General features: G+C 43.7%; 1 protein-coding gene across 3 annotated transcripts in view; it reads left to right on the top strand.

Annotated features, from left to right (window-relative positions):
* wasf2 (WASP family member 2) overlaps positions 1 to 11,503 on the top strand; it is a 27,991-nt gene extending 16,488 nt beyond the window's left edge. For all 3 annotated transcript variants that reach the window (XM_023976602.3, XM_023976603.3, XM_023976604.2), the window contains 8 exons: positions 4,317 to 4,480; positions 4,982 to 5,116; positions 5,598 to 5,751; positions 5,920 to 6,037; positions 9,015 to 9,136; positions 9,351 to 9,512; positions 9,727 to 10,214; positions 10,306 to 11,503. In XM_023976602.3, coding sequence (XP_023832370.1) covers positions 4,348 to 4,480; positions 4,982 to 5,116; positions 5,598 to 5,751; positions 5,920 to 6,037; positions 9,015 to 9,136; positions 9,351 to 9,512; positions 9,727 to 10,214; positions 10,306 to 10,463 — 1,470 coding nt within the window. In that variant the 5' untranslated portion in view covers positions 4,317 to 4,347 and the 3' untranslated portion in view covers positions 10,464 to 11,503. The remainder of the gene's footprint in view (positions 1 to 4,316; positions 4,481 to 4,981; positions 5,117 to 5,597; positions 5,752 to 5,919; positions 6,038 to 9,014; positions 9,137 to 9,350; positions 9,513 to 9,726; positions 10,215 to 10,305) is intronic.
* Positions 11,504 to 12,561: the final 1,058 nt, after the last annotated feature.

Raw genomic sequence — 12,561 nt, 5'->3', positions numbered from 1 at the left:
GTATTTAAAATAAATAAGAAAAAAAAGAAATGTAATAAAAGAGAATGTATGCACTCTACTGGTAAGTCGCTCTGGATAGAGCGTCTGCTAAATTACTAAAATGTAAATAATGTGCAGACAGGGTATGGTGGGGTGCAGGTACAGCGGAGGTAAGCCCAAGACTGATGATGATGAAGAGAGGTTGTATCTGCTGGATAAGTGGTTATAATGGGTGAGGTCCCGCGATGACTGGGAGGTGGGACAATAGAGGTATCAGAGGTATGTAATGAGTGGAACTAGGGGCTCCATTGTAAACTAAAAACAATGATAACTAACCTAAACAAAGTATCAAGCGATTTGACATATTGAGAGAGCATCTAGTGACCTCAACCATATAACTTCTGACCGCAATCAACAATTCTGACCACATGTAGTGTCCATACAACACAACCTGACTCAACCACACAATTACATACCAACAACACAACTTCTGACCACACATTTAACTACTAACTTCATATCCAAACAGCTTTTTGACACAACTACTGAACCACATAACTACTGACCACTACTACCACAACTTCTGACCAAATCTACTGACTTTCGTTGGGAATAAAAAATGACATTTTTACACTTCTTTCACTACCACAAACGTTTAAAGAGCTTTAGCTAGCCCCACCAACTTTACTTGTAAAGTTACCATCTAGTTTGTATATAAAAAAAAAAACTATGTTTCCAAAACAGTACCACGTCGGGGCTCTTAACAAACTCCAGTATCAAATCAAATTTATTTATATAGCCCTTCTTACATCAGCTGATATCTCAAAGTGCTGTACAGAAACCCAGCCTAAAACCCCAAACAGCAAGCAATGCAGCTGTAGAAGCACGGTGGCTAGGAAAAACTCCCTAGAAAGGCCAAAACCTAGGAAGAAACCTAGAGAGGAACCAGGCTATGAGGGGTGGCCAGTCCTCTTCTGGCTGTGCCGGGTGGAGATTATAACATGGCCAAGATGTTCAAATGTTCATAAATGACCAGCATGGTCAAATAATAATAATCACAGTAGTTGAGGGTGCAGCAAGTCAGCACCTCAGGAGTAAATGTCAGTCGGCTTTTCATAGCTGATCATTAAGAGTATCTCTACCGCTCCTGCTGTCTCTAGAGAGTTGAAAACAGCAGGTCTGGGACAGGTAGCACGGACAGGTAGTCTGGGACACGTAGTACCAGTCTAAAGTTTGTACACCTACTCATTCAAGGGTTTTTCTTTATTTTTTATATTTTCTACATTGTAGAATAATAGTGAAAACATCAAAACTATGAATGAACACATATGGAATCATGTAGTAACCAAAAAATTGTTAAACAAATCAAAATACAGTTCATATTTTAGAATCTTCAAAGTAGTCACCCTTTGCCTCGATGACAGCTTTGCACACTCTTGACATTCTCTCAACCAGCTTCATCTGGAATGCTTTTCCAACAGTCTTGAAGGAGTTCCCACATATGCTGAGCACTTGTGGCTGCTTTTCCTTCACTCTGCGGTCCAACTCATCCCAAACCATCTCAATTTGGTTGAGGTCGGGTGATTGTGGAGGCCAGGTCATCTGATGCAGCACTCCATCACTCTCTTTCTTGGTCAAATAGCCCTTACACAGCCTGGAGGTGTGTTGGGTCATTGTCCTGTTGAAAAACAAATGATTGTCCCACTAAGCGCAAATCAGATGGGATGGCGTATTGCTGCAGAATGATGTAGTAGCCATGCTGTTTAAGTGTGCTTTCAATAAATAAATCACCAACAGTGCCACCAGCAAAGCACCCCCACACTATCACACCTCCTCCATGCTTCACGGTGGGATCCACACATGTGGAGATTATCCGTTCACCTACTCTGCGTCTCACAAAGACACAGAGGTTGTGGAAACAGAAATCTCAAATTTCGACTCATCAGACCAAAGGACAGATTTCCACTGGTCTAATGTCCATTGTTCGTGTTTATCGGCCCAAGTAATTTGACCATGAAGGCCTGATTCTCGCAGTCTCCTCTGAACAGTTGATTTTGAGATGTGTCTGCATTTATTTGGGCTGCAATCTGAGGCTGGTAACTGTAATGAACTTATCCTCTGCAGCAGAGGTAACTCTGGGTCTTCCTTTCCTGTGGCGGTCCTCATGAGAGCCAGTTTCGTCATAGCGCTTGATGGTTTTTTCGACTGCACTTGACAAGTTCTTGACATTTTCCGGATTGACTGACCTAATGATGGACTGTCGTTTCTCTTTGCTTATTTGAGCTGTTCTTGCCATAATATGGACTTGGTCTTTTACCAAATAGGGCTATCTTCTGTATACCACCCCTACCTTGTCACAACACAACTGATTGGCTCATACGCATTAGGAAAGAAATTCCACAAATGAACTTTTAACAAGGCACACCTGTTAATTGAAATGTATTCCAGGTGACTTCCTCATGAAGCTGGTTGAGAGAATGCCAAGAGTGTGCAACGCTGTCATCAAGGCAAAGGGTGGCTACTTTGAAGAATCTTAAATCTTAAATATTTGTTTAAAATAATTAAGACAAAATGACTCAGGAGGGAGTCAATTAACCGAAATTGATTTGTTTGTGTTCAGCTCAGACTTGCTGCGCTGTGTTAGAAAAAGACAGCGACTGCCTGTGTGACTAGCACTCCTTGTCTCTCTCTACTCCCTGCTGTAGCGACCACCACAGAACATCAACAGTGTATATTGCGCAGTCCGTGTTGCTGAAGCCATTTGTGGCTGAAAAGTCACCGAAATCCTCCATTTGTTTAGGAATTTTTTTCCATATTCTCTCAACCCTTGCTCTCTTTACATGACACATGTATGCGCCGCATGCACGTGACCAATACGTTGGTATAGCGTATGCTAATCACATGAATAAATTGGTTATAACAAACTCTAACACCGTAACATATGTGACAGAAAAATGGATGAGGAGGACGTGGGGGAAAAAACTTGACACGGGGAAGGTGTACTGGTTTCTCAGGCGGGAAAGGGGAAGTCAGATGTGTGTAAGAAATTAGACGTACTTGTGGAACTACTGGAGATCAAGAAAAATAAGGAAGGCAAGTACAAAGCGCTGCATAGCCCTGCATATTATGTGTGCCAAACAGGGGCTGTTAGATCACAATATATGGTTTTTTCTGACCATTTGGAACAGTGTAAACAACACAAGATGATAAATTATAAGCGTACCTTTTTTTGTAAAGCCTTTATTCGAGCAAAGACTAAAAACAGTGCATGCATTCGGGAATGCAATGGCCAACATTAAAGGTTTATTTATTGTTTAGGCTAATTATTCAAGACTTCTTTTGTTATTTCATTTTAAAACAAATCATGAATGACTCATGCTGTGTGATGACATGAATGATTGATTGGTACAGTAGCCTATATATTGACATATAGGCCTAAATAAGTTACGGTAACAAGATGTGCTTTTAGGCCTACAGCTCGATGGTGGTTATACTTGGCTGCTATACTAAGCCTACTAATGATAATGGCATTACTTATTATTATAATGATGATCATAATAATAACAATAACAAGAAGGAGAAAATCAAGAAAAAGGAGGGTATAGGACTGGAGCGAGAGCCGCATGCATATTATTTGTGACAAACAGGTGCTGTTAGATTACAATATTATTATTTTTCTGACCATTTGGAACATTGTAAACAACACTAAATCATGTATAAGTTATACCAGAGAGGCTGTAGTAACAAAACAAATGTAAAGCATTTATTACAGCATAACAAAGATTAAAAATGAATTTGTGAAATTGCTTTTTCCGACATGTTGTGGTTGCATGAGGCTTGGAGCTCACGGAATCAGGCTATTAAGCAAACACTCAAACAGGTAACAGAAGCAGGATCTGTCTTATTTCTGTAGATATATATGGATGATTTATAAAGTCAGGCACATTTAAGTTAGGTTATTGATTTTAGACCTAATTTTAAGTTGGGTTTCCTCTCTCTTCACTTTTAGACAATTAAGGCAAGGGCTGTTTTCTCATCTCCTCACTCCTCTGCTGCCTCCTCCACATTGTTCTCAACACCAATATGCTGGTTAACTGTGCTGTTATGCACATAGCAACATGGTCTAGGAAAAGGCTCCAGGCAATTCAACAGCGCACTGATGTTTCAGAACCACAGACAGCGACCGTGATCCAACGCGGAAGAAAGCGCATTTGTTATAAAATAATAGAATTTTTATTAGTGTTCCACCATTGTTCTTACATAATATAACCAAGTACAATTACAGTAGCACGTGTCATAGAGTGATGGACCTTTCTCACATGCTGCCCCCCCTCCAGGGAAGCCCCCCGCTACCCCTCCCGTCCCAGAATGCCATTGGTGACGAGGAACATCGAGCCTCGCCATGTGTGCCGCCAGACGATCCCCAACACCATCCGCAGCGAGCTGGAGTGTGTCACCAACATTAGCCTCGCCAACATCATACGCCAGCTAGGCAGCCTCAGTAAGTTACTCACTCTATGTGTTGGGTGAGTTTATACCTAGGGAAGTGCTACATGCAGAACAGTGCAGTGTATTGTAATATGAGATTGTGTGTGTAAATTGCAAGTATGTATCTTGTGATATGTAATCATTGTACACTGAGTGTACAAAATATGAACACCTTCATAATATTGAGTTGCAGCTCCCCCCTTCTGCCCTCAGAACAGCCTCACCTGCTACAATACCCCATTCAAAGGCACTTTAATATTTTGTCTTGCCCATTCACCCTCTGAATGGCACACCAACACAATCCATGTCTCAATTGTCTCAAGGCTTAAAAACCCTTCTTTAACCTGTCTCCTCCCCTTCATCTACACTGATTGAAGTGGATTTAACATCAATAAGGGATCATAGCTTTCACCTGGATTCACCTGGTCAATCTGTCATGGAAAGGGCAGGTGTTCATAATGTTTTGTACACTTAGTGTATTTAGGCCATAATATACATTTGTTTGTGTGTGTAGGTAAGTATGCAGAGGATGTGTTTGGAGAGCTGTTTGTGCAGGCGGGGGTGTTTGCTGTCCGGGTGAACACACTGGGAGAGAGAGTGGACCGTCTACAAGTCAAAGTCACCCAGCTCGACCCTAAAGAGGAGGAGGGTAAGAGACTGACATATACCATGGGGTGATTTCCCGCATGCTGATTAAGCCTATTAGATTTAAAAGCAATTTAAATGGAGAATCTTTATTGAACATGATCTTTAGTTCATAACTAGGCTCAACCTGTGTCCGGGAAAACCACTGTATGTTACAAGCAAACAGTGCCATGTAGATAGTATTCAAAGTGAGAATTCAGTGGACTTTAAGTATAATGTAATGCAACACATACTGGCACATACTGTATACCCTGTCTCTTATACACATCTAGATGTGTATAAGAGACAGCTGTATMCCTTTGTCCCAAACAAACAGAATACTAACCCTAACTGTGTCTCTCTCTCGCTCTCTCCCTCTCTCCATCCTCCATCTCTCTCTCTCCACATCGCTCTCTCTCTATCTCTCTCTCTCCATATCTCTGTCTCTCTCTCACCATATCGCTCTCTCTCCACCTCTCTCTCTCCACCCTCCATCTCTCTCTCAGTCTCTCTGCAGGCCATCACCCAGAAGAAAGCGTTTCATAGTAATCTGACTCAGGACCAGCAGTTGTTCTGTAGACCCTCTCTACCGCTGCCTGTACAGGAGACCTATCTGACCTGCAACCCACCTCCACCACTCAACAACCTCAGCCAGTACAGGTACACGCACGCACGCACGCAAACACACACACACACGCGCGCAAACACGCGCGCACACACACACACACACACACACACACACACACACACACACACACACACACACACACACACACACACACACACACACACATTGATATTGTTCATTTTTGTTGTTGTCATGTCTAGGGATGATGGTAAGGATGCTCTGAAGTTCTACACGGATCCCTCCTACTTCTTTGATCTGTGGAAGGAGAAGATGCTGCAGGACACAAAGGACATCATGAAGGAGAGACGCAAACACAGGGTAAACACAGGGTAACGGGTAACACTCACAGGGTAACGGGTAACACTCACAAAGTAAAATGGCGCTGCACAGGATAGCAGCCGTTTTACGGGCTCCTGACCAATTCTGATATTTAAAAAAAAAAAAAAGAAGAAAAAAAAATGTTTGTACATCATGTCTACTCCATCATTTCATCAGAATGGGGATCACTAACCTTGATTTGGATGACAATTTCTACTTTACCGAATCGGCAGCTCTGGTCGTTCTGCTCACTCCTGACCAGGCCTTAATCCCCGGGACTCGAAAGAGGAAGCGACGGTGCAAGAGAGGTAGAAGAGACTACGTTGACGAGACTACGATGGCGAGCAAATAAACCGCCTTTACCCTCCCTTCTATTGGCGAACGTACAGTCACAAGATTAAAAAACTGGACGAGCTCCGTTGGAGAATATCCTATCAACAGGACCTGAGGAACTGTAATATTCTATGTTTCTCGGAGTCGTGGCTGAACAAGGACGCTGTTTTTTCAATCCATTGTCTAGACCAGACGGTTGCCTCGGTTAAGACGAAGAGGGGACCGGTGTGTCTCTTTATTAACAACATCTGGTTCGCAATCTTTAATGTTAAAGTAGTCTTGAGTTTTTATCGCCTGTGTTAGAATACCTCATGATAAACTGCAGACCATACTATTTACCAAGAGAGTTTTCATCTATATTTTTTGTAGCTGTCTATTTACCATCACAAACTGATGCTGTCACTAAGACCATACTCATCAAGCTGTACAGGGCCATAAGCAAACAAGAAAATGCACAACCATAGTCAGCGCTTCTCGTTGCCGGTGATTTTAATGCAGGGAAACTGAAATCCGTTTAACCGAATTTTTACCAGCATGTCACCTGTGCAACTAGAGGCAACAAAACTCTAGAACACCTTTACTCCACACACAGAAACCCGTACAAAGCTCTCTCTCACCCTCCCTTTGGAAAAGCTGACCATAACTCTATCCTCCTGATTCCTGCTTACAAGCAAAAACTCAAACAGGAAGTACCAGTGAAGCGCTCAATATGGAAATGGTCCAATGCAGCGGAAGCTAAGCTACAGGACTGTTTCGCTAGCACAGACTGGAATATGTTCTGTGATTCATCTGATGACATTGAGTTTATCACATCAATCACCAGCTTCATTAATAAGTGCATCAACAATGTTGTCCCCACAGTGACCGTACGTACATATCCCAACAAGAAGCCATGGATTACAGGCAACATCTGTACTGAGCTAGAGCTGCAGCTTTAAAGGAGCGGGACACTAATCTGGACGCTTCATACTCCCATAAAAGACCTTTGTTTGAAAAACAAGGAAAAAAACAGCAATAGTACTGTTTGTCCATTTTGAGACACTGTAGCCAGTACACACAAAATAGTCCAAATTAATCTGTCAATTTTAAGAAATGTATCATTCATTTTGACAGTTTTTGCCAAGGAGATCTTAGTCGTGGAATTTTACATCTAAGTAAGATGTTTGGTGCAGTGTTTGTCAATGAAAAAATGTGCATGAATACGAGTCATCTCTCGTTGAATGACAACAAAGACTATATTGAAGAATCCCTACTGTTGACCAATCATCGACAAAGGGGCGTAGACTTTGGCTACCGACTTTGGCTTGCCTCAAGAATTGTTTTGGTGTGCCCGAACAGCCGAAAGAAAACCTAGCCGAAGACCAAAACAAAATGTTGTTAATCTCTTCAGAACTGTTTTGGCTGAGAAGCATGCGGGCGCCTTTAGTCCCCTCCTGTACTCCCTGTTCACCTCGACTGCGCTGCCACGCACGACTCCAACACAATTAAATTTGCTGACGACACGACTGGTAGGCCTGATCACCGACAATGAGACCACCTATAGAGAGGAGGTCAGTGATCTTGCAGTGTGGTGCAAGGACAACAACCTCTCCGTCAACGTCAGCAAGACAAAGGAGCTGATCGTGGACTACAGCAAAACTGAGGACTGAGCAGGCCCCCATCCACATCAGTGGAGCGGGTCGAGAGCTCCAAGTTCCTCCGTGTCCACATCACTAAGGAATTAACATGGTCCACACACACCAACGCAGTCGTGAAGAAGACACGACAATGGTAAAGGTTTGGCATGAGCCCTCAGATCCTCAAAAACTATGCTCCATTGAGAGCTGCGCCATTGAGTGCTTCTTGACTGGCTGCATCACAGCTTAGTTTGGCAACTGCTTGGCATCTGACAGCAAGGCGCTACAGAGGGTAGTGCACACGGCCCAGTACATCACTGGGGCCGAGCTCCCTGCCATCCAGGACCTCTATATCAGGCAGTGTGAAAGGAAGGCCCTAAAAATTGTCAAAGACTCCAGGCACCCAAGTCATAGACTGTTTCTCTGCTACCGCACGGTAAGCAGTAAGGATGCACCAAGTCTGGAACCAACAGAACCCTGAACAGCTTCTACCCCCAAGCCATAAGACTGATAAATATTTAACCAAATAGCTACCCAGGCTATCTACATTGACTAACTCTTTTGACTCATCACATACCCCGCTGCTATTGTTTATCTATTCTGTTGCCTAGTAACTTTACCCCTACCTACACTGAGTGTACAAACATGCTCTTTCCATGACAAAGACTGACTAGGTGAATCCAGGTGAAAGCTATGATCCCATATTGATGTCACCTGTTGAATCCACTTCAATCAGTGTAGATGAAGGGGAGGAGACCGGTTAAAGAAGGATTTTTAAGCCTTGAGACAATTGAGACACGTCCTTCAATGAGACAGTGGAGTTTGTTTTCGGCCTGTTGGGAAATGCATCCCATCTTCTGCTTAAACAAAACAAGGAAGTGCACTTATAGCTCTGTTAAATGCCCTTTCCTGTTTCTCTTCTCTTTCCCTCTGTCTTTCTCTCTCTCTTTCGCTCTCGCTCCTCTCACTCTCTCCCTCCTTCCCTCTCTCTTTGTCACCCCCCTCTCTTTGTCTCTCTGTCTGAGTAGAAGGAGAAGAAGGACAATCAGAATATGCGGACTCTGAATCCCAGGAAGATCAAAACCAGGAAGGATGAGTGGGAACGGCTAAAGATGGGAGAGGAGTTTGTGGTGCCCAAGAATGACATGGGGTGAGAGATGAGAGAGAATGAGAACAGGGCGAGAAATGAGGATAAAGAGGATGGGGCGAGAATGTATGAAGTGGAGTGAGGAGAAAGAGAATATGAGGGAGGGAGATTGTGAGTGTGTGGGGGAGAGTGATGTCCTATAGAATGATTTTAAACTGTTTAATTGTGTTGTTATTGATGAAAATATTCACTCTTTTTTTGTGCATCTTGTGTGTAGAGAATCTCTTGAGGGTCTGAATGGCAGTATTGGTTCAGGAGAAGGCTGTTACTCCCCTGATGGTTTGGACCAAAGTACAGGGTCGTACGCCTTCGATCCTGGCTCCCCCCTCCCTCCCCCCGCCCCGGACGACTTCCTGCCCCCTCCACCCCCAGACATGGCGTAAGTAGCAGGGATGGAGTGGTGTAGTGTATGCACATTTAAATTGTGCATGTACTGTAGTTTTTACACATTTTATGCTAATTTAGCATTTTTGGCATTAGTGTTTACTCCAGTCAACACACTTCATCTCAAGTGGACAAAATCGTTTGGAGAAAGTTGTGTTTGGAGAATCCGTGTGCTGACCTTAATCCTTCCCCTGCTCTCTCATTGGCAGGTATCATGACGGACAATATGGAGCATCAACCCAAAAGCGCACCAGCGTTCTTAGCCCCACACACCCCCCTCCAGCCCCTCCCATGCCCTCTACTGCTCCCATTGGCACACGGCCCAACCTGGCCCCTCCTCCTGCCCCACCTCCTCCTCCCCCCTCCCCTGGCTTCGGAATCCCTCCCCCTCCCCCCTCTGGATTTGACTTTTCCACTCCCACTCCCCCCACTTCCTCCGCCTATCCCTCCCCCCCTGCCCCACCTCCTCCTTCCTATCAGGCCTCCATCTCTCCGCCTCCTCCCCCCTCTCTCCCCCAGGGTGGTGGCGCACCTCCTCCTCCTCCTCCCCCGCCTCCCCCAGGCCCTCCTCCCCCTACTTCTGGCCCTCCTCCCCCCTCCTTCTCCATTGGGGCTCCCCCTCCTCTTAAATCCACCCAAGCTCAGCCAGAAGCCCCCGCTGACGCTCACAGTGACCTCCTGTCGGCTATCCGGCAAGGTACGACACACATACACACAGACAGACCGATACGAACACACATAAACACACACACACCCTAATCCCCCATCTCTCCCTTTCTCTCTGGCAGGTTTTAACCTACGTAAGGTGGAGGAACAGAAAGAGCAGGAGAAAAAGGATAACTACGGCAACGATGTGGCGGCCATCTTGTCTCGCCGTATTGCTGTGGAGTGCAGCGACAGCGAGGACGACTCCTCAGAGTTGGGAGATGACGATTGGTCCGAGTGAGACCTTCATCACCGCCACCCTCATGGTCTTCCTCGGTCCTACTCAGAGAGAATACATCATATCCTTATCCCATTACTTCTTTATAACCTATGATCTAAGGAATAGAGGTCCAAAGATAAGTGTGTGTCTGTGTATCACTACTACACTCTTCCTCAGTGTTCCCCACTCCTGTCTATGCCAATCACATTCCCTGTATGTTTTATGTATAACTGAACTGAGAAGCCAATGATTTAATTATGAGAACAGTCCAAATATCAAAAAGCCAATTATTAATATAAGGGGCACAGGGCCAAAGGTAATGATAATTATATCCTCATAGGCTACACACAGATATCAACAAACATACAGTATACCGTACAGATATTGATCCTTACATGCATACACAGATAGTACAATTATGGTATAATTGATGAACTGTATTAATATTTTACTTTAATTATAAGATGTGTTAAATAATACCAAGAGCACAAAGAAAGGTTTTTATTGCTGTTTTCTCGTTTTTCTTTTTTTACCTGTCTTTCTCTCTCTGTGGTTGGCATGGGAATGGTTACCTGGGCGACAGAGGGTCTCATTCACAGATGGGGGGAGGGGTTCTGAACCGTATCTAAAATATCTGTAATGTTCTGAGTCAGCCCTAGCTGAATACTAAAACCATGCTGCCCCCTATCAGTCAAAACATTATCTGACCAATCAGGGATCCCTCTCTTGCCCTAGTCCCGCCCCTCCATAAGTGCCTTTGCTTTTCATGTTTATGTGCGAGGAGGATAAAGTTAACCTTAGACACTGATCTAAGGTCAGGTTTCTGTTTCCTTCCCATCATAACCATAGGATTGGATGAAAGGTACCTGATCCTAGATCTGTGCCTAAGAGACAACTTGATCCTCTTCTGTTTAAGTGCCTTCTGTTTGTTTTAAAGCCAAAGTGTAATGCCACAATCAGATCTGAGCATTTTAATATCCAACCACCTGTTTCTGCTTGTCCTGTCTGTCTCAACTTTATCAGTGACGATTATTACAATAATAAAGATACAATGAACTATACTGCTGTTTCAAGTGCATTTGTGTGCTGTGTAAATTATGTGTATGGGTGAGTTCCAGACCGATTAGCTATGGTGCCTGCACAGTTGCCCCTCCCTCCCTCGCGTGCTGCCTGAGCATACTGGCACAACTTTAGAGATCCCTGTTTTTCTACAGTCAAAAGACTACAATAGCCACCATGCTGTTGAAAACCAACGCATACATTATTGCAGTTGTTTAACATAGTGGTAAACCTATTTCTTGTAGTCTCAAAAATGACTAAATGTTTTGTTTCATGTAATGATGTTTATTTTTCTTTTATACAACGGGTATGTCTAATCCTGAATGCTGATTAGTTAAAAGCTCATTCCAGCAAGTGTCTATTCCACAAGGTACCACAGGCTAAACGTATGAAGTTAAAGGGAAATGGAAACACTAGGATTTAGAATGCCAGCTGACTGTTACTGTAAATCGCCGTATTGGCATTTTTGCGTCACTGGCAGGAGAGACAATTTTGGAACTCCCAAAAATGGCTGAAATTACCGAGTAGCTCCGAGGCTGAGTATGAGTTTATTACAGATATTGAAATAATGTTAGTTAGGGAGACAATAAACCTACTGAAACTGTTCATGTTTGAGCCGATCGTTGCCTCAGATCAAAGAGTTTGTTCTCGTAGCAGTAACAACACAGGCATGCCGCCTGAAACACCTCAGCTAGAGGGTCGACGTAGCCAAACACAAACTGTTGTGAGTGTGGATGCTGCCAGATAATGGCGAGAGTATGATTATTTATATTTGTATTTATTATGCTGCTAAGGCAGCAGCTAATCTTCCTTGTGTCCAGCAAAATTAAGTCAGTTTATACAATTTAAAAAAACATTACAACACATTCACAGATTTCACAACACACTGTGTGCCCTCAGGCCCCTACTCCACCACATATCTACAGTACAAAGTCCATGTGTACGTGTGTGTGTATAGTGCATATATTATCGTGTGTGTGTGTATGCATGTGTCTGCCTATGTTAGTGTTGCTTCACAGTTACCACTGTACCATAAGGTGTTTTTCCCCAGTTTTTAAAA

Source organism: Salvelinus sp. IW2-2015, linkage group LG31, assembly GCF_002910315.2.
Source record: "Salvelinus sp. IW2-2015 linkage group LG31, ASM291031v2, whole genome shotgun sequence".
NCBI classification, from domain to species: domain Eukaryota; kingdom Metazoa; phylum Chordata; class Actinopteri; order Salmoniformes; family Salmonidae; genus Salvelinus; species Salvelinus sp. IW2-2015.
Note: the sequence above shows the minus strand (reverse complement) of the source record. Positions and strands in the feature narration are given on the sequence as shown.